This window comes from Cebidichthys violaceus, unplaced genomic scaffold, assembly GCF_023349555.1.
Source record: "Cebidichthys violaceus isolate CVI_PGR_0920_01 unplaced genomic scaffold, fCebVio1.0.p SCAF_44, whole genome shotgun sequence".
NCBI classification, from domain to species: Eukaryota; Metazoa; Chordata; class Actinopteri; order Perciformes; family Stichaeidae; genus Cebidichthys; species Cebidichthys violaceus.
In genome coordinates, this window is record NW_027176639.1 from 1,266,088 (window position 1) to 1,291,660 (window position 25,573).

Below are 25,573 nucleotides of genomic sequence, written 5' to 3' on the forward strand. Positions count from 1 at the left end.
ACAACTAATCAATGCTTACATTACAGAATACTGCCGGTTGATCAGCAATACTCTCCGCTACAATGCAACCAGTCCAGTTTTAACAGAAATGCCATTTGACATTCCCCTGCTGTGTAAATACCCCAGGTCACCTTTAGTGGTTGTTTTTAGACAGATTGTATAATAGGTCTACTGGGTCACCCAAGTCTAACTTAAGGATTTTAGTTAACACTTGATATACTGTTAAGACTACAGGGCAGTCAGTGTGTATTAATGTCATTACATTACATTACAGTCATTTAGCAGACGCTTTTATCCAAAGCGACTTACAATTTAGTATCTATCTGCACACCGTAGACGCAGCTACGGGAGCAATTCTGGGGTTAAGTGTCTTGCTCAAGGACACATTGACATGAGACTAGCAGAGCAGGAGCCAGGGATCGAACCGCCGACCCTCTGATTGAAAGGCGGCCACGGTCACCCCGTGACCCCATGTCAGTTTTCTCCTGACTGTTGCTGGTTGTTTCACTCCTATATAGTTGGCTTGTATCCCAAATTACAGGGAGGCACATTGTACAAAGCACTGCAACCGAACAGCAGTTTCAGCCTGACTCCTATAGATGGTATAGATTCCCTTTAGATGTGAATTGACTCCTGTTCTCTTGTGCTAGCGTTCATTCAAAGGAGCAGGCTCTAGATAACGAAAAATTTAAAATGGAGACAGCGCTTGTGGGACACAGGACTATATTGACAGCTTTCAGCTACATCTGTGCTAAACATCTAACACCAAAATAGGAAAGTTAGAAAATTAGAAACACTTCAGTTCATAGACATTTTTTTATTTGTCACTTTTCATGTCACTTAAGCAAGGACTGTTCATCTTTCCTTAAGCATTTGATGGTCTGCTAAAATATACTATAAGCAAGCATTCAATACGCATTCGTCACTTGTATATTTAAGGCTACTGATTTAATGTTTTTAACGAGCGGAGCCGTTAATCGAGATAATCGTGTATCAGCATGTGTGCGTTTCGAAGCATTTCCTGGAAATGCATCACAGCATTTGTGTAGATACAGTTGTGAACCACAAGGGGATGGAAGAGATTCACGGTCTTTGCGCGGGTATATTCAGCAGGAAGTTCAATAACCCTCTGTCTCAAAGGGTTCCCAATGAGAACATGGTGCAGTAGTTTCTTCTTGAGGCTTCTCTCCATGAAGGCCAGTAAGTCTCGTAGCCGACAAGCCACAAGCTTTGGTTTCCACTGTGATGCGTCTGTGGTCAAAAGCAGATGCATCAGTGCAGCTTTGAAATGAAACTCCTTGAGAGCACTGCTTCCTGACAGTGCTGTCTGTCTCTTGTGAAGGAAAAGTGCAATTTCAAGAGTTTGTCTGTGGCATGAGTTTACAGGCAGGCGTCTGGAGATGTTCTCTAACAAGCTGTCTTCATAGTGGGTCAGGGAGAGTGTCCAGGAAGTGTCCAAGTTGTTTGGGGAGCAATGCGTGATGAAGAAATGGGCATCAGTGTGGACTTTAACCACAGGACGCATGCTGAAGCTAATCTTCTTCCCTGATCTGAATCGAACTGTCAGAGCACCCGGTGCGTTAGCGTGGCTAATGTTGAGCTCAAACTCGTACTTGTGTGAAATCTGCTCCCACGCTTGTTTGATAGTGCTCTGAAACCATCTGGTGACCAGTGATTTTGAAAGGAAGGGGGAGTTCTTCATGCAAAGAAGGACGTCACGAACGTCCGTCTTTACACTCTCAGTCTCACAATGCAGCAAGCACACCACATCATCTGAATTAGGAGACTGACAGTGGCAGCCATTTTGGATTTTCTCATTTTCCACCAGTTTGATTTGACCACAGACTTGCATATCTGGCAGCAGGTCACTTGGCTCACTGTTCCACAGCCGACACTGGAAACTGTACGGATGAGGGGGGCTGAAGGGGACGATGACGTCGCACACGTCCACCATCTGAAAGTCCTCAATCACCATACCGCCATTGCTATCACAGACGGTCCTCATGGCTGCAAACAGATCCTTTGTGAACCCCTCCAAGAACTCCTTCCACTTCCTGTCGGAGGAGACGTCCAAACATTTGGAATGAAATAGCTGCAGAGCGTCGTGGTCTGGTAGCAGAACGTCAGAGGTGGTGCAGCTCACTGGGAAGGCCTTGTTGGTTTCTTCTTGTTTCGTTTGAGACTGTTTTCCTTGGTATTTCCTAAAGAAGCGGATGAAAGCAATGATGGAGAGTATGTTCCATGTGTAGCAGAGGTAATCCCCCTCCCAGCCAGTGACGTCCTCTGAAGTTTCACTGTCTGATGCCATGGCGTGATGGTGTGACGGAGGTGATTCTTGTTCTCTGGGGCTGAACACTTCCTCCTCTTTAGGCTTTTCCTTTCTTTCAATCTGTGACGTCTTCAGAGCAGCCTCAGGTTCACTTTTGGAGTTTTGAGGCCAACTTGGATCTGAGTTTTCTTTAACACGTCCTCTTTCTGATGAGTTGTGATCAGCAACTTCTTCCTCTGAATCTCGCTGGATGACGGACACACCTTGTAAGACTGACGTTGAGTCTTTTTCAGTCGCGTGTCGATCAGACTGAACGTGTTTTATATCATCCTGAGGCCTTCTTTTGTCAGTATGTGTGATTTCCTCCCTGACAGGTGCCATTTCGTGGTCCAGTTTCTCTCCTCCCATCAGCAGCCTCTCTTCATGCTTCTGCACGCCCACTGCGGTGATCTCATCCCAGTCCTCAACCCCGGGCTCGTCCCTCGGATGCGTTAGGAGACCCAGAGCTACCACCAACACTCGCAGCAGAGTGTCTTGCATCGTCAACGCGGTCTGTGAATGAGTTAGACAGCATAAAGAATTGTCATTTTGAAAAATGCATTACTGTTCTTCAAAATATGTTAAAGAAAAAGGGAGAAAGGAATAGACAGAATAGAATAGAAGTCCCTGCAAATACGTGAGAAATGTGAGAAATCCTGCAGGCAAATTTCATAATGATGCAAAGCAAGTAAGAAAGAAGCTACTTCCTCGATGGCCTGGAAGCATCCTCTTTACTCGTTTCTGTGATCACAGTGTCTACAAAACACAATGTATTACTGCACTTAACATTAAAGGAGAAGAAGAAGAAGAATACACACCGAAATACGTGATTAATTATCTCAGCTTTGCGATGTTCCGGTGATGAGCGAGTTGGTACAAAGGAGGAAGCGAGAGACTAACCTCGCACAGCCACAGGCTCGGCGTTCTCTTCCTATCTCAGAGGTTGTCGTAGGTCTTCTTCCGTGACTTGTTTCCTGCACACCCTGCCCCTCTGCTCTGCTGTGACATGTTCCTGTGCAACACACAGAGGAACACAGATAGCACAGACTTCCTGTAAGTTTGACTTCACAGTCACAGTAGTGTGAAGTGAACCAGTGAGTCACTGAATGCGTCAAACGTTCACAGTGTGTTTTTATGTATTATGAAGGAGCAAACATTAGGCCACAACATACAAACAATGTGTGGATCTATGAATAGCAGAGTAAGCCCCTGCCTTTCATCCTCCTGTGGGCTTCTAACTGGTTTGTCGAGCTCTGCCTCATTCGGCGGGTGCACTTGATATTGTGCCTGAGATAAGCTGTTGATTTATTTGGTTCCGATCAAGCAAGCGGGGAAAACATTCACCCCTCACCTCATAGACAACAACCACATTTTCCAGCCAAAGCCTCGGATATTTGAATGTATTGAGATCATTTTTGCATGTGTCTGGATTGTTAAACAACATCCCAGAGGTCCAGTGAGTGAACACAACCACACACTAACGTCACATAAGAAAGGAAGACGGAGAACAGTGAGGTGGAGTGCGTTTCAAAAAGGACGAGCTGGAAGCGTGTTTGTGAGAACTGTAACGGCTTTACTTTGGAGTCAAATGTGCGCTGAATGACAATCTGTTGTTACATCACACTGAGCACCTGTTGAGGGCGGGGCTTGATGCCAGGCGATGTGGTCGGCTTTGAACATCACCACAGAGAGTTCAGTCAGTCAGAGCTGCTGCGTCTAATAAGTATATTACCATGGACTATCTTGTTACTATATGATATGTTGTCCTCTCCTCTCCTTCTTCATCCAACGTTAAGAAAATAGGTATGTGTGTGTTTTGATATGCTTCTTTCTGATCTGTGGCAATGATTTATGCCTGACTTTGTATCATTATCTTCATATCAAACTTATAGTTCACTATAAGCATATGATATTCTGGTACCACTTTCTAAAAAGTCACCATTTATAAAGGGTTTATAGCAGCTTCATCAATGTATTTAAACTAATGCTTTACAGCAATACGCCGTTATTAAGAACTACTTTTGGAGAAGTCTCTGTCTGCTGAGCCTCAAATTATTACTACTTATTGTTCTTGGATTATTATTGTAAGCACCTTTTATTAATGAGTTATTAACACTTATAAATGATGAGTTACTAACATTTGCTGTAGGGTTATTAAAAAGGGAGACGTCTTTGGCCCTTTGTTAGTGATTTATCAACAGTCATAATTGCAGGCTTTGTTGTTGTTAATGTTACATAGAACACAATGTATTAATCATTAATGAAGCCATTAGGTGCAGTTAATAACCCCAGTACCAGAGGATTCTGTGTACCATCATGGAGCTTCTTCTTCTTCCACTTTCTTCACTGATTGATTTCAAACTTGCTCTCACAGATACGATTCCCTCCGAACCGAAGATCCACCACACCTCCCAACATGGATAAGTTCCGTATGATGTTCCAGTTCCTCCAGTCCAACCAGGAGTCCTTCATGAATGGGATCTGTGGCATCATGGCACTCGCTAGTGCACAGATGTACTCCGCCTTTGAGTTCAGCTGCCCCTGCATGCCAGAATACAACTACACCTACGGGATCGGACTGCTCGTCATTCCACCGGTGTGGTTCTTCCTGTTAGGTTTTGTGCTGAACAATAACGTGTCAGTGCTCACAGAGGAGTGGAAAAGACCCACGGGGAAACGAAGCAAGGACCCAACCATCCTCCGCTACATGTTCTGCTCAATCACACAGAGGTCCTTAATAGCACCCGCAGTGTGGGTGTCCGTCACGCTCATGGACGGGAAGAGCTTCCTCTGCGCCTTCAGCATCAACTTGGATCTCGACAAGTTTGGGAATTACAGTCTGCTGACGGGGATGTCAGAGATAGAGAAGCTCAGACTGCTGGCAAGGATTCCATGCAAAGACCTGTTTGAGCATCAGGAAGTGAGAGTGGCAGCATCCCGATACATCAAGTGCATCTCACAGGTAGCCGTCTCACTTCTGCTCCCCACACTTTAATGCGTTTTAACTTGTGTTCAAATTAGAGGAAATTAGTCGGCATGCATGGAGATAAAAATGAACATTTCAAAGACTTATTTAAGACTGTGTGTTTAGATGCAACAACAAGAACATGTCATCAGTAAATCTGTTGTCATCAACTGTAGGTGTTTGAAATCTCAGGGTAGGAAACGCACAGGTGTAAATAATAAAATGACATCGCTCTGCTTCACTTTCAGGGTTCTGGTGTTGTAAATGCTGGTTCGCTGTCACAGCTAACGGGGACACTTGACTTGAAAAGAGTGATCATTAATGTTAATTGTAAATGTAAAAATGTCTGCTGTGAATAAGGCCTGTTGAAGACACCGGTCATGTTCTCAGATCTTTAATGAAACCTCACGACAGAAACATTGTTTTATTCATCCTTGTGTTTTTAGTATTTGAGGAATCTCTGACTATAAAAGCATTATTTGTAGTGTAAAGATTTAATTTGTCACTATATAAATAGACAGTGTGGCCAAAGTTGGGGACACTTCCAGCAGGCCGCTTTCGAACTTCATCGCTGGAAACGATGACTAATCGAATTTAATTTCCCTTGCTTTATTCCTTAAAAACTGCATTTAAGTGAAATCTCCCCACCCGACTGTAGCCTTGCACTTTGAGCTCACTGAAGCTTTCCTGTTCGCTTATTAGAGGGAAAGATAAGCCTCTAAATTTATTATTCATGGAACTGGGACCTATTTCAATCCATCCAAAAACACCCACACTGTTATTTAGGTCTTTGATCAGCCCAAGGGCATTTATGCAGGCTTAAAAGTAACATGTCTATTGATATTCAGATTCTGTTAATGAGCTATGAAACTGTCAGAAAGCTCCTAGATATGCTTTTTTTTGTGTGATTTCCACGATCTTCAATATCTGCAAGAACACAAACACAACACCCTATCAGCCCGTCTCTCTGGTTTCTATAGTTACTGGTCATTTTGCCCCACCAACACGTTTAATAACGTCTCCATTCTACAGGCATGCGGATGGATGTTTCTGCTCATGATGACCTTCACGGCCTTCCTGATCCGAGCCATTCGACCGTGCTTCACTCAAGCCGCCTTCCTCAAGACCAAGTACTGGTCTCATTACATCGACATCGAGCGCAAGATGTTCGACGACACCTGCAAGGAGCACGCCAAGAGCTTCGCCAAGGTGTGCATCCACCAGTACTTTGAGAACATCAGCGGGGAGATGCGCAGCTTACACCACCGCCGCTCCGGCAAGGACGACAGCGACGACGAAGACGAGGATAGCAGGAGGAGTGATGAAGACAAGCTTCTGGGCATCAGGGCCCAGGATGATATGAACAAAGTGTTATGGAACTGGCACGCCTCTAAACCAGCTCTGGCTCTGAGGAAGGACCAAATGGACGGCGAGACCAATGGCAAACTGAATGGAGAGGCCAACGGAGCAGCAAATGGATTCTTAAAGGGCCACACCCCTGACGTGGAGAAAAGGGAGTGGGCGGTGTACTACAGTAAGGTCTGAGGAGGTCACGAGGACGAAGAGAAGCTGCCCTCGGCTCTTCTTTAACCTCCAGACAGGAGTCATTGTGTTTCTATTAGCTAGGGTTAGTAACTCATCGAAGTTAGTTAAAAATGTAATTTAATGAGAATGTTCCTTAAAATACAGCTCCATTCACGTCAAGCTCTATGAGAGATTATGTCACTTTTGATAGAAGAAATACAATATTTTTTTGCCTGACAAATGAAAAGTTTATTTTTCCATTCAACACACTAAGAAGATTTGCTGCTACAGCCTCGCCAGTGGCTTATGGTAGCTATTCTGTTAATTAACGAGATACTGCTGTATAACTGACATCACTGAGTCGGTTTCCTGTTTCAAGCTTAACAGTTTGATAGAATTAAAACAAACACTGTCTCTCTACTGGCCCGTGTAACGAGAGTTTATCAGCCTTTTTTTGTGAATTTATTATGCTTTTAAGCACATTTCTGGTCTTAAACCTTGTTATGAGTGGATGAAGCTTCAATGTTACTTTATTTCCAATCAGGCAAACATATGATTTATGCAAAAACAAAAGGTCGGGACAGCCAAAACAATTTACATGTCACTAAGAAAACAAGGCCAACATTTGCATCTCCCTTGCTCCCTCATTTCCTTGCTCCCTCATTTCCTTGCTCAGTTTCGTCTCTCACTCCCCGGTGGAGGAATTGTCCTCTACGTTGGAAAAAGACGCCCTCTCGTTGTATTTTACAGCAGTTTCGTCACAGTTGAACCTTCCTATCGTCTTGACACAATGATGTTTCATCATATTTCGCAAGAGGGCGTGCTGTTAACCACCATCCTTCACATGCCAACAATGACAACACAACCGCGTAGCTACAACACAGCTCTCATTTCATTCTGGAACCTGTAAACATCCAGCAGTGCATGCATCTGTGCGCTCCATCCAGCTGTTTGTGTATTCAGCAGTAATGTCATTACTAGAGCAGGAGGAGAGGAGGGGAGGGTGAATGGAAATGGCATGAATCCCATTGAAGCCTCTCCCTCCCTCCCTCCCTCCCTCCCTCCCTCCCCTGGGGATGGGTGAAGCAGCACTCCCCTTGACCGTCTCACAGCCTGCCCAGTGGCCCAGCAGCTGTTCTCTCCCTCAGCGCTTTGGCAGCCAAGGCCGCTGGTGTGGGGGTGGACGTGCAGGAGACGTCTTTGTCCGGGCTGTGACTTTCCTCTCTGCGTCTCCCTGTTTTTCTCCCCCTTTATGTCCCGCTTTGTTCCCTCTATCGACAGATGTCTCTTCCCCTCTTCCCTCCTCTTTCTGCCCTGTTCTTTCTTTCTTTCTTCGGAAAAAAAAAAGAGAGTGCGACATGAGTGTTCAAATATAGATCAAACGTGAATAATAATCAGCCGTAGATCTAAAAATACAATCTCTGTCTGCGTGAAGGAAGCGAGCGGTGAACGAGGTTGCAGCGTCTCTTCCTTTGCTGACCTCCACTTCACAGAAATGGCTTTGTTTTGGTTGTCAGGACATCAGCCATGCGCATGCTGCTGGCGGGGGCCTCCCTCGACTTTGCTGCAAATGTCTCTCTTCTCTCCCTCTCACATATACATGCACTGGGGCGTGCGCACACAGACACACACACACACACACACACACACACACACACACACACACACATCAGCATGCTTGCAGGCGCCCTATTCGTCAGTGTCAGGCTCATTCTGCCTTCCTTCCTGCCTACAGATTGGAGGATCGAGGTAGCGAGGGAGGGCTGAGGGAGAGGAGAGTTGCGAGGCAAAACGGCTGGTCACATGAGCAGAGATCTGTTTACAAACCCAAGGCAGAGCAGAGCAGAGCAGAGCAGAGCAGAGCAGGAGCGAGGGGAGGAAGGGAAAGGCGAATTGCAGGCAGTCTCTGAGCAACATTCGGGACTGAAAGAGGAAGAGGGGAAGCCTGCCCTGACAAAGCCAGCTGGAGGTGGGAGAGTCTGAACACGACACACGCAGACACACTTCTGCACACACACCACCTTTGTCTCTGATTTATTTTTTTCTGAATTGAAGGAGCAGATGGTTAGAGGGAGAGTAGGATCCCCCCCCCCCCTTACGCATGCACACACACACACACTAACTGACACACAAAACACACAAGATCACCAGCAAAACACCAATCCCAGCAAGGACTGTTGTTGACTGCATGGAGCTGTCCTCACTTTGTTTGGGCTCTGAGGACAGCAGCACATCTTTGCCTTCCACACTGAGGAGGAAGACCCGCCGCACGATCAGAGGACTGGAGGAGGAGACAGCAGAGGAGTGGGGGATGAGACTCTGTTAAAAGAAGCGGCTTTGGGAGGAAGACAAAGCGCAGACTAATGCCAGATAATTACCTTCACTGGACGAGCGCTGTCATTTCGAGCGGTGGATGTCATTGAATTTGGTGAGGGGGACAAGACCGCAGACGCAAAGTCCAGAGGCCCATCTCTGCTGGGAATGTAAGTATTTCCTGTGACCAAGCAGCCTGTGTTGTTTACCACATTGTGAGTGAGTGAGACTCAGCTTTACTCCTGAATAACACATGGTACGAGGCATCTGAATAACAATCAGCTCTTGTCAACAAGATTTCTTTGTTTCCTCTTCTCTCTCCTGTGATGACATCATTCTCACTGGAGTCCAGGAGCCCATGAGGATCTTCGCTGACGGTCCAAACCCCAGTCTTAAATCTCCCAATCCTTACACGGAGTGGTTAATCCAGATTTGGGGAATGCCGGGCAGCGCAGACCGCTGAGCCAACAAATACCGAGGCAAATCTGAAAATCTCGATGGTTGTTTTTTGAAGGAGCTGACACAACGAAAAGAGCGATCCAGCTCAGAGGGACTCGGTCCAGGCTCCGAACAGACTCGGTGTCCGTAGCTTTTCGGCCCACGAGCTCGGCTCCTCTCCAGCCTTCTCCTGACGGGGCCTTGATTTACTGCTGCTGCTCTGGGAGTTCAATTTCATGCAACCATTCCAATGGTGTAACGGTAAGTGAGTGGATTTCTCTGCCAGATAAACAAGAGGTCGGCGGCGCGTGTGTCACATAAACTCAGTCGCTTAGTTGCTGGTTCATGGGATCCCCGTGTAGTGGGAGGAACGGTGAATTACTGAGAGACAGGAGGCCTCACTTAAAATACAAGAATACATCAAGGTCCTGTTTGTTTCACAGCCATGACACCTGAAGACTGAACACATTGTATTCTCTAACTTTACTACGCTCTTGTTTTGTTGCTGTTGACTGATTCTGCAGCGCGTCCACGCCTGGTTCATGACCGTATCTCTCATTATGTTACCCTAGGTCTTCCCTACACGAACCCCCCTCCCCCCCCACACACTTCTAAATCCCCCAACCACCCAGCCATGTCAAATTATCCAACCCATACCCCCCACAGGGTGCAAGCTGTACCCATTCATTCACTCTAAAGAGAGACACATGGACATTTAGAGGCTGGCAAAGAACGTCCTCGCTGCAAATTAATAGGAACACATGTGGCCTGCGGAAGTGGGGCTTCCTCTGCTATTGTTTAACCAAATGATCCTTTAGTCCCCAGAGTTCAATCTGTTTAATATACACCAATCCCCTGCCACCTGCAACACACACACACACACACAATTCAGACAGGCGCTAGACATCCCTACCCTTCCATCCCCCAGTGCTAACACACACACACACACACACACACACTCTACCAGTCACCTCTATAGAGTCTGTGGAACAGATGGTGGTGAAACGGAAGTGCTGTCTGTCCTCCATGTTTGTCTTGTTCACAGCCAATTAACGCACAGCCCTGTGATGGCCTCAGTTGCCACCGCGGTGCCAGTCACAGCTCCCTGGAAACACCTGCATCAAAACAAACACCAAACACTTTGTGTAAAAACTCCTCGCCAAATATCTTCTTAAAACTCTTGGCTGTGTGGAGACGAGCCAGAGCGCCCCGCTGTCATCGTCAAGCGGACATATGGTGACGTTTAGTGCCTGTTGACAGCCAGGAAGTCTGATCGTTCCTTGACCGGAGAAAATAACGTCCACAGATCCCCAGAGCCTGCTCTCTAAACTCACAGCAGAACAACCGTCTGCACACATCTCCAGCATCTTCAGTCCGTGCTACCAATTAGGATTTGCGCTGTCAATGCTAACAACTGAGAGCTGTAAACCTTGGGGGAGCTTTGGTCTTTGTTATGGGAAAGAAAAGAATTAAGTTGCCAGACTTTTCTATTTTGAGATGGAAAATGCAATTTCAAGACTGAGATCGCAAACAAACTAAATAAAATACAGAAAGCTATAAATGAAAAGGTTAACTGTCCTGATGGTCCCACAGAATGACCGTCACTCCTCTATCAGAAATACAAACGTGTGTTAAGTATCTAATGTGTATCTGCTGTGCTCTTCTCACCAGGATGCCTGTGTGGTTTGGGTTCTCAGCACTCTGAACACTACTGCAGCATGACGTCTGACATGTATCACCTCCCGCTCAATGTGTTTGTCATTGTGCTGGGCATCGGCCTCTTCGTCTTCATGCTCAGCCTCATCTTCTGCTGCTACCTTTTCAGGTAGGTGTGTGTGTGTGTGTGTGTGTGGGGGGGGGGGGGGGGGGGGGGGGGGGGGGGGGGTGCACTAGAAACAGGAGAAAAAGCAGAAGAGCAACACAGCAGGTTAAAAATAATTCAAAATGAGCTTGGTGATAAGACCTTAATATGTGACGATAGCAGCAACAATGGTGCAGATGTATGTAGTGGTTGTTTACCACTACAGATACACAACATATCAATCTATGCTAGTAGCTATATATAGATATAGCTCATATGCATGTTAAAGCAAAAGAATAAGTCATATATGTTTTGCAAAAGGCTTTAAAATTCAGTTTAAGCTGCTACCGGCTTAGCACCAAACAATAGACGGACGAAGTTAGCGACAAACTAGCTGATTAGCTAGCTAGACCAAAAAAAAAACCTAAATATTGGACTCAAATGAATGTGTTTGGAAACATGTTCACAAGGTGATAGAAAGGTATGAATGCAGATGTAAACAAAAAAAATGTATGTTATGCATTTCTAAAATGTGTCTCATCAGATTGATTATTAGCATCAGTCTGGCTGTAGAGTGATGTAAATAAAAAAAGCAATAAATCTAATTATAAATTGCAATCAGCCCCCCCCACCCGACCCCCCAGGTTGGGCACCACTGACAACAGCTCCAGTTGTTCTGCACGTCACTGTGCACGTTCTGTCACTTCCACCGTACAGATGTGTCTCTCTCTCTCTCTCTCTCTCTCTCTCCCTCTCCCTCTCCCTCTCCCTCTCTGCCTCTCTCAGGTTGAAACAACAAGGAACGAGGGAGCAGTTCAGCTACAACGAGGTATGTAGTCACTGCAGGGCGTGTCACTACGGGGGAGCATGCAACGGCAGCTTCTGACGCGGGTTATAAATAGGCCGCTTATATAGCGTTTCACACTGTTATTGTGACCGCAGCCGTTTATACATGACCTTGACGTCATCCGCGTCCTTAGCTGCCCCCCCGGTGCAGCTGCAGCGCGCCGAGCAGGTAGCAGCGGGGTGTCACAGCGTTCTGTGGTGACAGTTAGTGACAAGGTTTACAGCTGCGGGGAAGGTTAAACTCCTGCTGCAGCCGGCTGCATGATACGTTATACATATTCACAATGTTCTTTTTCCAAACAAATAAAGGAGTGCACACCCCTCTTGTAAATGTTTTGAAGCTCGTCACATCAGGACATTGGACCCATCTGAGATGTTTGTTTTACACCGTAGATTTTGTGCCAATATAACTGTGTGCTGACACATCAATCACACGGAGATATGTGTCTCCTTCTCCTTCTCCTTCTCCTCCTCCTCCCGACTGTAGGTGGTGCTGAAGGGAGCGAGCAAGAAACTGAGCCTTCTGGGAGTAAGTCATCGCTTTTACGCATTTATTGTGTTAAACGTGTGACGAGCTGCATTACGCGTGTGTGTGCGTGTGCGTGTGCGTGTGTCGCTTTGCACGTTCCACGTCCACACTGCTTGTGTCTGCGGCAGCTCTGATGACCCACTGCTGGGCTTCGGTTGGATGCGATCAACATGCTGCTCACACTCCGAGGCGATGGCCTGAAAATACCTTGAATCTCAACCTTGCATCTCAAATGCAGAGCGCCGCTGCTCGTCTCCCTTCTTCTTGGAGCAGAATTAGGACTCCATGAATAACTGCACTCATTCAAAATGCATTAGAAAAAGATCTCCGTCTCTTGTGATTCTAAAAATATTGCTTTTTTTCCCAGACAGTGGATAGTTAGACAGTTAAGGGTCATTTTCATTCTGAATTTAAAGTCTCAATCTCTGTACAAGGGATTGTTGAAATAATAGCGTTACGGTAAAAGCATTATTATTATTATTATGCTATAAATCTAGGTCAGAATTAAAGGATCTCATTGAATGTGACACATGAGGTGGAGGCAATAATAAAAACTAACCTTGTGTGTTTTTTGTTGGTTCTTGCAGCAAACCTGTGCGGTGTGTCTGGAGGAATTCAGGACCAGAGATGAACTGGGAGTCTGCCCATGCTCACATGCATTTCACAAGAAGTGAGCGTCTTAGAACTTATTTTACTCTGGATTGGACCAAGCAGTATTTATTACCTATGAACAGATATAGTTATAGGTGCAAACCCTATTTGAACAAGTGAAGTAAATGTTCAGAAATCTTATAGAACTTCTTTGCTTTTTCCTTCCTATTTTGGAAGATAAGAGCACTTTTAAACAGTTCCTCCTCATCCCGTGCTTTGGACTGAACCGCCCCAGTGATGCGTCCTCATACGCTAGTGTCCAGTGGAGCGGCTCTCGTTTAAACTACGCTGTCATTGCTTTCGTCCCATCAGGTGCCTGCTCAAGTGGCTGGAGATCCGCAGCGTGTGCCCCATGTGCAACAAACCCATCCTCCGGCTGCACACGGACGCTCCCCAGGGTGCCGAGAGTCCACTGGACCCGGAGGAGGTGTGAGGGAGCCGGGAGACGACGAAAAACGGGACTCCCCTTACAGAAAAAAAAAACCAACCAACCACACACATTAAATACAGTAGGGACGATGGGCCGCGGTCATCTTAAAGACATCTCACGAGAAACGCCGATAGTGAGCAACAAACGGCTGCCCTGCCGCTGACCTTTGAGCAATACGCCTTCATGGGAATTTGATATCGACGGCACCAAAATGATCTGGTCAGATCAGTTAGGGGACGGGTGGATGAATGGGATCTTTTCATTAAAAAAAAAAAAAAAATTTAAAAAATGCTCCTAGTTCTACTTCCATAACGCACCGTTCACCAAAACAACATGGCAGGCTTTAGAGCGCAGGAGTCACCAGACGACTAGAGCAGCGCTGCCAGAGAAGAACACCACAGGGACCGAGCGGGACGTCAGGATCAGTACGGATACCTCCAATATCTCAGGCGGTGTTACCAATACCAGCCAGCACAAAAACCACGTCAGTCGCCCTACATCCCCCGTGCCACACACGCATCTTCAGTACTGCCAACGTAGGGGAAGCGCTCCAGAGGTCAGAGGTCAGCCTCCAGACCTCCAGCCGACACCAGCGGGATTACAACCACGGCGAGTTAGGTAGACGATATTGTTACCGATTGTGTCCCATGCCCTCCTCTCCTGTTAAAAAGAGACTGATAGAGAACTAGTCCTGCCTGTATGTATTCTATGTAAACATGTCCCTATATATTGTTCTTTTGTATTTGTTGCTTTTAAATAAAACGTCACGTAATGTATTGTAATGGTGTCGGGTTTATTGAAAGGCTGGACAGACGAGTAGAAAATGCTCCCACAAAATGTTCGCATGAAAATGAATAGTTATTACATGAATTATGATCTTCAGAGCTCGTCACAATTCACCATGAAGAAACGTCAAACACCAGTTTCTCTGAACATTTACACAGATTGTTCAAACACACTTTACAAACGTTTGACTTTTGGCTTCAGAAGTCTCCGGTCCACAACTATTAAAATCATTTTTCTATCATCTTCATTTTGAGGAGGAACCTGTATAAAATAAGAGAATCCTTTATTAGTCCTGTACGAGCATCTGGAGGTGTGAGGCTCAGACCGGGTTCACAAAACTGCAGTCCACACACACACACACACACACACACACACACACACACACACACACACACACACACACACACACACACACACACACACACACACACACACACACACACACACACACACAGTGTGTATTTGGTCATTGGTTGGACGCCTCGGTGCCTTTAGCTTCCACAAACTCCATGGCCTTCTCTTTGACGGCCTGGATGCTCTGCGGGGTGCCGTGCTTCTTCTCGTACTCCAAATAGCGCTTGAAGAAGAACTTGATCTTCTTCACTGAAACGCTCAGGTGGATCACGCGGTCAAACAGCGCCCTGCAGGAGACGGGTAGTTAGAACTCTTTACGTTCGATCCTAAAACTGGTCTCAACAGGTATAGTTCTCTACATGGTTAAAGAGAGAAGATACAAGGAATGAAACAAAGCAAGGGCCTCGGGCTCACCTGACTTCCTTCTGTGAGCCGTGTTTGACCATGAGGTCGATGAAGACGGACCACAGGTCGGTGCGTTTCGGGTAACTCGTCAGGACTTTGTCGAACATGGTGCGACCTTTCTCTGAATCGCCGTAACGGAACTCCAGCTGAGCGAACTTGGCGATCACGTCCACGCCTGAGAGGAAGCGCGACAATACGCAAAAGGTTAAAACCTGTGGAGACGCACAGCTGGGACGAGCACTCGCTGGTTCCAGTCACCGGCGGGTGGGTGTACAGCACAACAACAGAAATACAGCTCAGCCGTCTTACTTTCTTTGGAGGGCAGACTCTTCAGCGCCCTCTGCAGGAGAGCACTGGCGCCGTCACTCTGACCCTGTTGGAGCAGGAAGGTCCCGTAGCTCAGCCACACGGCCTTATTCTGACGGAAGCGCTTCACCATCGTCTTGTACAGGCCCTCCGCCTCCTGGACACACGGGACGAAAGAGAGACGCGTTACAGAACACGGTGCTTCAGCATCCGTCTGAACAGACGCACTCGGCGGATCGTACCTTGGTCTTGTCGCACTTCGCGTAGATGTCGGCGAGCTGCTGGTACACGGGCGTGGGCTCGCAGAACTGCAGCGCCCGCTCAAACACTTTCTTCAGGCTCTCCTCTGTGCCGTACATGTTCTCCAGGTTCAGCAGGGCCACCCACACATTCAGCTTCTCCTGCTCCTCCCTGGACGGGTACACAAACAGAAGTAAACCCTCAACACAGTAGCAGATGTGGACACACTGCTGTACCTCCTCACCCCAGCAGACACAAGGACGTTCATCTACAGCTCAATCACCTGAAGGAGATGGTCTTCAGGGCCCGCTCGGCCACAGCGCGGGCCTGCTCGATCTGGGTGGCCTGCAGATGGTGAGCCATGTACTGGAGCCAGAGCAGCGAGCTGTCGGGCGAAGCGAGGAGCAGGCGCTCGAAGGCGGCTGCATCTTGAGGCCGCAGGCTCGGGTCCATCAGCTCAGACTCCCGCTGGACCAGGGCCTTCTCTGCCGCCTTCTTCTCCTGCTGGAGCTCACGGCGAGACTTTTTCTGGGGCTGGTCGAGGAGAGCGGCGAAGACGTGACGGACGGAAACGTTTAGATGCAGAGCAGGAAACCGGAAGACGTTCTAAACTACTGAGACGGTACACTTGTGCGCATATTCACGGTCGGCTCACCTTGCTGCTTCCATCTTGGTCCTCTCCGTCGCTGGAGTCGCCCTCCTGCGCCGTCGAGGCAGGCTTCAGGGAGCTCAGATGCACGTCCCAGGAGAAACCCGCCGCCACCTGCAGTCTGGATCGACCCGCCGAGCCGGACGCCACCTGCTGACAAAGAGGAGCGGGACGTGCATCTTTTCAGGTTCTGCATAATAACATTACTGCACCAAAGCTACGGAGATTTGCATGAATGCAAACGATACTGAACCGCGCTCGCTTACTTTTACAGACTCGGACTTGGGTTCTTCTTGGTCTCCCTTGTCCTCCTCTTCTCTGAAGTACACCTCCACTCCGCTGTCACTGTCATCAGTCTTTGCTTTCTTTGTCTTCTTCTTCTTCTTCGTTGGGACCTGGGACTCTGCTGGTTTCTGGTGACCATCAAGCATTTAGCAGATTGTATTACGGCGAGACTTAAGGAGCGATAACTGAAGACGGCATTGATCTACGTGAATGGGGGTGGGTCATCTACCATGTGTTCACTACTGAACATAAAAAGCAGGAAGGAAGGGAGGAAGGAAAGGTTGGCGTGAGAGGAAACCGTTTGTTACCTGCTCACTCTCAGACGCCGAGCGCTTCTTCTTCTTGGAGTCGTGCTCCTTCTTCTCCTCTCCGATCAGACGCAGCGGCAGGCCCAGAGACTCCGGAAGGACGTCTGGCTTCCCGGTGTCCCCCGGGAGCAGCGAGAGGTGGACCAACTCCTCCTCCTCGTCAATACTGAGGACAAGAATAGAAAAGAGCTGCAGACGTGACGACGGCATCGGCTCTATAAGCGGCCGTTACCTACAGCGGCACCGGGGCGAGTCAAGGAAAGACACACCATCAGCAACTGGAGCTGGTCGTACCTGTGGATCTTGGTGGTGAGCAGCGTGTTGGGGGTCAGGTGCTTAAAGAGGACCTTGTGGTTGTTGACAAAGTACTTGGTGGACTGCTGGAGTTGGGCCCTTCCCGTGATGCTCCTCGACAACCTGGAAGAAAAACACGAAGATGAGGATGATGATAACTGAACCTGGAACTACATGTTTCCTGAGGTTCCTTTCAGAGGTCTGTATGTTTCTATCTGTCCAGGCTGAAGCTGAAGCTTCACTTACCTGATGAAGACCCCCTGCTCGCCCACAGACTTGACGTAGCCTCTGATGATCTGGCCCACCTTCAGTTCGTCCACAGACAGAACCTCGGGGTCCTTCGCCGGCTTGGTCTGCTGTGGGTTCAGCCTGGAAGAGCAAAACGTTACGGAACCAACCAGATGCTTTGAGATACGCGTCTGAATGTGAGACACAAAACTCACAAATCCAACGGGAGTCGCTCTTACCTCGACGGACGTAGAGACAACTGCCACTTGCCATTTTCAACCCCGAGGAGGAAACACCTGAAGCGAGAGAAGAGGCGAAAAGAAACGTGTCACTTCAAAATGGGATTTAAAGACATCAGAATATGTGCAGCACAAAAAAAAGGCATTTCAGCCAAACGGTCGCTGCTGCGTCTCCCGACCTCAACAGCTGATCCTTGCTGAACCCGTCCAATGGGTTCGGCCTGTAGGCGTCGGCCAGGTCGGTGACGGCAACTGTGCCCGAGTTGCCGAAGGGAAGTTTGACCAGGAGGCCAACCTGTGGCTGAATATTAGTGACCATCCCCAAAGTCACGCCGCCCGTCTCCAGCTTATGGACACCTTGAAAACAAAAAAGGAAAAACAGAAATCAGATGAGTTAAATACGAGTTTGAGAAACAATCTGAAGCAAGAGCCAACAACGATGGGAAGCAATAAACGGTTAAGACAACCTGTGAGCGACAGAACGAAGCGTTGAGGTTTGGAGGTCACTTCTACCACTCTGGCGTGGACCGCTTGGCCCAGCTTGTACACTTTTTCCGGGTGACCCCCATCCTGAAAAAAAAACAAGAAGAATTTAGACAATCGCAGTCTTTTCTCTCAAGTTTAATAAAAACCACGGACGGTTAACAACGATCCCAAACGTTCTCTTCCAACACACATTATGAAACACTGTAAAAACGTACTTTTGGGTCGGTGATCATGGCCAGCAGGTCGACTGTCCCGGTGACACAAGGATCTGTGGTGACCTCCAAAGACTTCCTGTCCGGATTAAACTGGAGGCAGAAGCAGGAAAACACTGAAACACCTCTTCTGCAGTTCTGCTCCTTTAAACGTTGTTTTTGATTTTGTGGAAACTGCCAGAAAGAAATAAAGCTGCAAGCCGCTACGATTTCCCGAACTCACCTTTGACACGAAGCACGTGATTTCTTCCCCGACCGTGTAACCGCTCAGCTTCTCTTTGGCTGAAACCGCTTTGAAATCTTCACTTTCATCCAGTTTACTGCAAATAAATACATAAATAAGAAACAGACCAACCGCAAAATGTGTTGCATTGAGGCGACAGCAGATTAAAAGTAGAATATGAACAGCCAGAACGTGACCACAGGTCTACATCATTGTAATTAGCATTTTCTAATCTCTGCGGAATATTTGCTAAAAATGTCTGGTTTGAAATCGAGAACGCTGTAATTTCACTAATCTGCTTCATGACTGAATAATATTCATGCAGCATATCATGATCATGACAACGCTCAGTGAACCGTACTACACAGTTACCTGGGTATAAGTGTGAGCTCGGGGATGGTGTACGTGAACTTGGGATGGGAGAAGGGCAAGAATCTGAAAGAAGAAACTTGAGATGAATAACTCATAGTAGAAAATCATCACATTCAGCGTTACAGGAGCTTGCAGTCAGGAGAGTGAGATGAGAGCCGTGGTCACGCTCTACCTGTGGCTGGAGGCTTCGCGTCCTCCGATGACCCTGGCGGTGACCGCGCTGCCCACCTTCACCGTGGACGTGGGGAAGGATCCCTGACGAACCTCCGCGAGCTCCACCACCTCGGACACGTGGACGCTGCCCGTACCGCCGTCCTCCAGCGCGACCAGAACGGAGGCGGGCTTCACCGTCCGCACCGTACCCCGCACGATGTCCCCGAAGCGGTGACCCCTGGCGCTCGCCTGGTTCTCCGAGGTCGTGCGCAATCGTTTCGGCGCAACGCACTCCCACGACACCAGGGGGAGCCCCAGCAGAGCCGGGCAGCTGGGTTCCACGACCTCGACGGACAAACTCATCCCCGCCTTCAGCTTCTCCGACTCGGACAGAAATACCTCGTTCAGGTGGCTGCCGGTCTGGATCACAGTCAGCTGTGCCGTGTCGCCCAGCGAGACGATGGCGAAGTCTTTGCTGACGTGCTGCACCATCGCCGGGTACTTTGATCCTTCAGCCAGCTGTGAAGACGCAGACGAAAACGCAACAAAAAGGAGAATAAAGACAAGATCAAAAATTATAATCCGACTGTAAAATACTGTCATTGCAGCAATGGAAGAGATACTCACAGACTTCTTCTTCGCCACCAGCTTGGACAGGATGGACACGTGGACACAGGTCGACAGGACGTCAACATGGAGGACGACCGCTGTAGCTTTCTGACCCGAGGTCAGATTAACACCTGGACACAAATAAATACAACTCATAATATTCTTAAGGGAACAATGCAACATAGGACAGATGAGTCTTGATACGGGGAACAGACACGGTGAGGAACAAGCGTTTGAGTCGGTTTGAATACACACCCATGACATGGTGCTTGGTGGCCGTTATGGTGGCACCGGCCAAGTCATCAGACTTAAAGGTGGCGCCGCTGTCCTTCGCCGTATCTACAGTCAACTTCAGCTTCTGACCAACAGTCAGAGCAGCCAGCTGCTGGCGAAGATCACTGTTCTCTGAGAGGAAAGACGGGGAGACGCTGAGACGTTAAGACGCCGAGGACAAAAACTTCCAAGTGAAGAATTAAAGACCAACGCAAATCGCACCTCTCGCGGCGAACACCTCGGTCACGGCTCGTCTCTCCTGCAGGCCATTGATGAGTCTCGTCTGGGCATCGCCCTCCGGAGATATGACCTCGGAGATCTTCAGCGTGACCAGGAAACGCCGCTTTTCTACATCCAGGTTGGTCACTTTAGCGATCACCGTCTGGCCCGGCTGGAAGGCGGTTGTTGTGTCGCTGATGAACTTGTCCGTCATGGCCTTAAAAAAAAATAAAGAATTTTAGTAGTTAAAATGCATAAACGGCTCAGAAGCAGAGCGCACCAGACGGAAACATGAAGCCCTTTACTTACAGACTTGGGTGCGAGACCGACGAGGCCGTACGGGAACTCCACAAAGACGCCGTAAGACATGATGTTCTTGATGAAGCCAACCAGCTGCATTCCAACCGTGACCTCAGAGAAGTCCTTGGCAACCACTCCTTCCTCCAGCGACCATCTCACCGTCGGTTTCTTGGTGACCATCTTTAACAAGAGGAGCGGCTAAGGAAAGCAACAACTTCCCTGCTCTTCAGAATGAGGAGATGTAGCTCTAGATAAGCATCAACAGGTGGGAAAATAATGACTACCGTACAGAATCCATCAGTCATAGCCGGTCATAATCAGAATCACACAACATATACAGACTTCTTTTTTAATCCAGGATACAATAGTCTGCTTGTTCTTGTTGAAGCAGATGAGGTTTGAAATGCTGTCTCCCTCCTGCATACTCTCCCACAGCAGAGGGCAGTTGGACATGTGGTCAGAGAGGTGCATTGTGGGTAGCACGGCACGGATCTCATCGGGGAGGATGGCCACCTCCAGACCGTTGACTGACTTCTTCAGCACTTTAGCCTCCAGCCTCTGCGTCACACAGACACACACGTTGAGGTCAAACAATCGCTGAATTGAGATGAATAATAAATAAATAAATAAAGACGAGAGACACTCACCTTCCCCACCTCGCAGTCAAACTGGGGCTTGGCAGCTTCCTCGGTGCCTCCCTCCACCGCGGCCTTGAATGACAGCACCATCTTCGCCTTATCGGGGTCACACTGAAGCACTTTAGCCTTCAACACCTGGACGGTCAACGGAAAACAAACTCATCAGACGGCGAACACTCCGCAGCCGACCTCTTGTTAATAAAAAGGGTTCCCAGACACGATCCTCTGGGTCCACGCCGTCTGATCTCCTCACCTGCCCCACGTAGAAGAGGTCCTCGGGACAGACGACCGGCTGAGAGCTGAGCTCGTGGAGCGGCACCAGACCCTTGACGCTGTTGTAGAACCGGACGATGCAGCCGAAGTCTTTGATGCAGACGATGTAGCTGTGGGAGACGCGGCCGGGACGGGCGTCGGCGTAGCTGAGGAACAGCGGCAGGGAGCTCTCGACCAGAGCCTTCTTCCTGGTCAGGTACAGCTTCTTACTCTCTGCATCGACCGACAGCACCTGAAGGACCGTGGTCACACAACAGCACACCAACGATGAGATCCGCCACACGGGTCTCAATTCTCGCGGTTAATCTCGGCGGCTTTAAAACAAAAAACTATACCGACCCGGCATTTGATCTTCATGCCCACCACGTACTTCTTCTCCGGGTTCTTGAGGAGGATGTCGGACAGGTGCGTCCGGGGCACCAGGCCCCTGATGTGGTCAGACAGATGCACCACCATGCCGTGATCGAGCAGGATCGACACCGTCCCCTTGGAGGGAGACACATAGAGGACAGAGTGAGACAGACGACAGACACAGTGAGTGACGCTGCCTCGAGGCATAATGAACTTAAGAACCCTTACCTACCACAGCAGAGGTTTGGGTTATGTTAATTAGTGAGCTTTTGAGGCACTGGTCTTCTTATTTCGTTACGTTGTTATGAAGCCGGATTAGCCGTTGACCCCCTGTTTCTAGTCTTTATGCTAAGCTAACCGGCTGCTGGCTACAGTTTCATATTTAACAAAATGACGGCGATGCTTTCATTCTTACCTCGACAACCTGACCGGCCTCTAGATCTTGATATCTATAAAAACGCTTCTCAATCACACTCCTGGAATCAAGAGAAGAAGAACAGACGATTGTCAACACATCACATTGGAATAGTAAAGTGCATTATTACTGTGTAATAACACATAAATGAGGCGCAGCATACTTCCGCAGACTAACGAAGTGAATTTGGTCCATGGGGCTGAAGTCCAGGATCCTGCAGCTGTGCTCAGTCATAGCCAGCACTCTGTTCTCATTGGCTGGCTCATTAGGCTCCTTCAGGTGGTTCCTCTGTCCAGACGGATACATTGAAATTATGACGCTGAGTCCGCAGAACATCCAGAGAGCATTTATTCTTCCTAACGGTCACTTTAACATTGAAGACGTCGCCGTGACTCACGTGTACAAAGGCCAGGGTTTTGTCCGGCAGCTCCACCACGGCTCCAGACATGTGGTGCATCGCGATCATCTTGCAGTCCTTCACCACCTCGCCGACGCGGTCGCCTCCGGCGGGAGCGTGGTCCACTCTGGCGCCGGGCTGAACGAGGTGGCTGCGCAGACTCAGGCCCACCAGACGGGCGGACGGCTCCACGTACAGAACGCAGGCTCGCACCTGGGGGGTGGGGGGGGGGTCGACGCAAAACAGGGTCAGCCATTGGAACATTTAGCACCTTCGTTTCATTTCAATCCAAAGATATAAATTCCAGCGAGCTGAAAAAACGGACGGTTCGGTTTTACCTCAGCTCCCTCGGCGTAGCCGGACGTCTGCTCCGGCTCCATGTGGAGAACGTCCACCTGGCCGCTGAAGGACGACAGGAAGTCCAGGATCAGACCGTGTTTGGTCACCTGCAACGCAAACATGTAGACGTCATTCACAGGGAACACGGCCACCACTGAAGTTGGTAATGACACAACGTGACAATGTGCTGAGTTAACCCTCATCCTGCATCTCTTAGTGGTCTGAAGTAGCGGACTCTACCGGTCTACTGAACGCCGATCAATCGCTGGATGAAATAAGAGTTTCTCTCTCTTATCCTTGGAGAGACGATCTGCTCGTTACCAAAATAAAAGGCGCCGCCCCCCTTCTTACCTTTTTGATCGTAGCTTTGACCAGAAGGCCGGGCAACAGGTTGGTGAGGTTCCAGCCCTGCCCGGGTCCAGCACAGGCCTGGGCGCCGGTGGGAGGGCTGACAGAGAGGCGGACCACGCGTCCTTCATTCTTTACTTCTTCCACTAGAGAAGTCAAATACTGACCCACTTTCAGCTCTGCAGACACGAGAACACACAACAGCTTACATGTATTCACACTGTTTTGTCCCCTGATCTGTTACTGTAACAACTGCTGCATCATCATACCTTCCGGGTTGTTGTGTTGGTCTTTCACTGTCTTTTTGGGCAGGAAGGCTTTGGTTCCACTGAGACCAATGTCCACGATGTAGCCATGATCCTCCACACTCTCCACACAGCCACTCAAGGCCTGAGGCGTCACAAGATAACAATACAACAAAGTGTTGAATTTAAATTTTTTTTTTTTTTTTTAACAAAATATTTAACTGAAGACCACTGATGACTCACCATGCCAGCTTTCAGAGAGCCAGAGGTGAGAGCCTTGTTGACCAGCTTTGGATTGATTGACAGCTGGATGCTCAGAGAGCCTCTTTTGGCGACATCCAACTTGGCAACCGCACACCTGACCACCATGCCAGGGTGGAAGAGATGCCGTAGAGAGCAGATGTCCTGTGAAGTAAAAACACTCGTCTTAGATATTACTAAATATCCCGGTACACGAGTTAGTCTAACGTAGGTCACTATCTGATCTTAGACCAGTCGTACCTCTGGATCAGCTGAATCCAGTTGCTCGCCGAGCAGCTTGGTGTAGGAGTCACAGATGTTCATGATGCTGAGGAAGCCCTGCATGCCACAGGGCAGACTGACGGTCACCTCGAAGTCCGTTACCTCCTTCACACAGCCCAGCATCAGGAGGCCCTCCTTCACGTTCTGGGAACGCAGAACAAACAACGTTAAACTTAAGACACTACGGTAGTTTAACACTAACTTTACTCAGAAAACGAACCCACTCATCACTTTTGACAGACGTGCGTCGACTCTGGACAGATGCATTACCTTGATGTGGAGGATCTCCACACACTTGGCCGCCGCATTCAGCGTCAGACCGTCTCCTTTGTCCGTCTTGGGCTTCTTGGGCTTCTTGCCAGCGTCCTTGCTCGCCCCTTTCCTCTTCTTAGTTTCGGCTTGTTCGTTCGACTGCGAGAGAAAAGCAAACCAAAACTAAGTATACAAAAACAAAATCCACTTCAGTCATGCACTGATGTCAGGTGATCCTCAGTTCTATGAAGTCTTCTCCGATCCTCTGTGACGTGTCCTGATAAAGTCAAGTCTTTGGACAGCAGTGTGGACATGAAGACAGAAGAGAGGAGAACTCTACCTGGAATAAGTTGTCCACTTCTGTCCGCTGCACTTCTATTTTACTCTCGGTGGGCTTCTTCGCCGTCCCTCCTCGAGGGAAGTCTTCCTCCATTGATGCCATGTTTGATGTTTGTCTCAACGTCCAAGAAGATCAAAGACACTCTCCTCGTTTTAGAACCTGTAATCAAAGCACACAATGCAAACATTATTATGCGTTATTCTAACACCCAGCTCGTGCCTCACGTGTGACTCAATCATCGTGTTCAGTGAGTTACTATTACCGATAATATAGATGCTTATATATGATGCATCATGAGAGACACAGACAGCAGCTTGTCTCTCTAATCAGACACGGTTTCATACATTCAACACATTAAAACAATTAGAAACATATAACCGAGTCTGTTTGAATCAGATTCAACACTGCTGCACATAAAGTACTCAAAACGCACGAGACAACATCAGCTAACGCTACCCGTCTCGTGTTTTAGCTCTACAGGGATAAACATGACGCGTGTTTGCCCGCAGATAAACGGCCTACTCGGGTAGCTAGAGACTAACTCGATCTAAACGTAAATCAAACGGTTCTTTCGGTGTTTACCGTGAAATGTTTCCTCACGTTAAATCTCCGGCAAAACTCACATGTTTGTTCAGCAGCACGCCATGATCTCAACCCGGAAGAAAAACTCAAGTGGGCGTTTCATTCTCCCTCCAATCACAGACAAG

General features: G+C 48.3%; 4 protein-coding genes across 10 annotated transcripts; 2 read left to right on the top strand and 2 right to left on the bottom strand.

Annotated features, from left to right (window-relative positions):
* Positions 1-797: 797 nt before the first annotated feature.
* Positions 798-9,056, bottom strand: LOC137886597 (inositol 1,4,5-trisphosphate receptor-interacting protein-like). 3 transcript variants are annotated; one of them, XM_068729122.1, is made up of 2 exons: positions 8,946-9,056; positions 798-2,821 (listed from the first exon to the last, which is right to left on the bottom strand). In XM_068729122.1, the coding sequence occupies exons 1-2, from the start codon at positions 8,985-8,987 to the stop codon at positions 974-976; spliced, it is 1,890 nt and encodes a 629-aa protein (XP_068585223.1). In that variant the 5' UTR covers positions 8,988-9,056; the 3' UTR covers positions 798-973. The 3 variants fall into 3 exon arrangements, with proteins under 3 accessions (XP_068585223.1, XP_068585222.1, XP_068585221.1); XM_068729121.1 differs by lacking the exon at positions 8,946-9,056 and adding an exon at positions 3,209-3,286; XM_068729120.1 differs by lacking the exon at positions 8,946-9,056 and adding an exon at positions 3,127-3,250.
* On the top strand, positions 4,725-7,199 carry LOC137886599 (calcium homeostasis modulator 1). Its single transcript, XM_068729123.1, has 2 exons — positions 4,725-5,270; positions 6,306-7,199. The coding sequence occupies exons 1-2, from the start codon at positions 4,725-4,727 to the stop codon at positions 6,816-6,818; spliced, it is 1,059 nt and encodes a 352-aa protein (XP_068585224.1). The 3' UTR covers positions 6,819-7,199.
* On the top strand, positions 8,589-14,587 carry LOC137886600 (RING finger protein 122-like). Of its 3 annotated transcripts, none has more exons than XM_068729125.1 (7): positions 8,589-9,280; positions 9,458-9,809; positions 11,220-11,373; positions 12,136-12,178; positions 12,683-12,724; positions 13,312-13,394; positions 13,688-14,587. In XM_068729125.1, exons 2-7 carry the CDS (start codon positions 9,785-9,787, stop codon positions 13,806-13,808), a joined length of 468 nt encoding a protein of 155 aa, XP_068585226.1. In that variant the 5' UTR covers positions 8,589-9,280; positions 9,458-9,784; the 3' UTR covers positions 13,809-14,587. The 3 variants fall into 3 exon arrangements, with proteins under 3 accessions (XP_068585226.1, XP_068585225.1, XP_068585228.1); XM_068729124.1 differs by having other exon boundaries at positions 9,463-9,809; XM_068729127.1 differs by having other exon boundaries at positions 9,625-9,809.
* On the bottom strand, positions 14,580-25,534 carry LOC137886596 (protein RRP5 homolog). 3 transcript variants are annotated; one of them, XM_068729118.1, is made up of 36 exons: positions 25,490-25,534; positions 24,867-25,025; positions 24,545-24,685; positions 24,254-24,418; positions 23,996-24,157; positions 23,777-23,897; positions 23,511-23,686; positions 23,159-23,266; positions 22,821-23,033; positions 22,587-22,711; positions 22,424-22,484; positions 21,997-22,143; positions 21,638-21,889; positions 21,394-21,519; positions 21,110-21,304; positions 20,756-20,926; positions 20,450-20,663; positions 20,210-20,359; positions 19,973-20,085; positions 19,365-19,864; positions 19,193-19,255; positions 18,821-18,917; positions 18,601-18,690; positions 18,367-18,469; positions 18,079-18,256; positions 17,900-17,956; positions 17,679-17,801; positions 17,433-17,555; positions 17,139-17,304; positions 16,812-16,958; positions 16,552-16,698; positions 16,180-16,430; positions 15,899-16,067; positions 15,660-15,813; positions 15,360-15,525; positions 14,580-15,232 (listed from the first exon to the last, which is right to left on the bottom strand). In XM_068729118.1, exons 2-36 carry the CDS (start codon positions 24,966-24,968, stop codon positions 15,058-15,060), a joined length of 5,451 nt encoding a protein of 1,816 aa, XP_068585219.1. In that variant the 5' UTR covers positions 24,969-25,025; positions 25,490-25,534; the 3' UTR covers positions 14,580-15,057. The 3 variants fall into 3 exon arrangements, with proteins under 3 accessions (XP_068585219.1, XP_068585220.1, XP_068585218.1); XM_068729119.1 differs by having other exon boundaries at positions 16,552-16,695; positions 25,449-25,515; XM_068729117.1 differs by having other exon boundaries at positions 25,449-25,515.
* Positions 25,535-25,573: the final 39 nt, after the last annotated feature.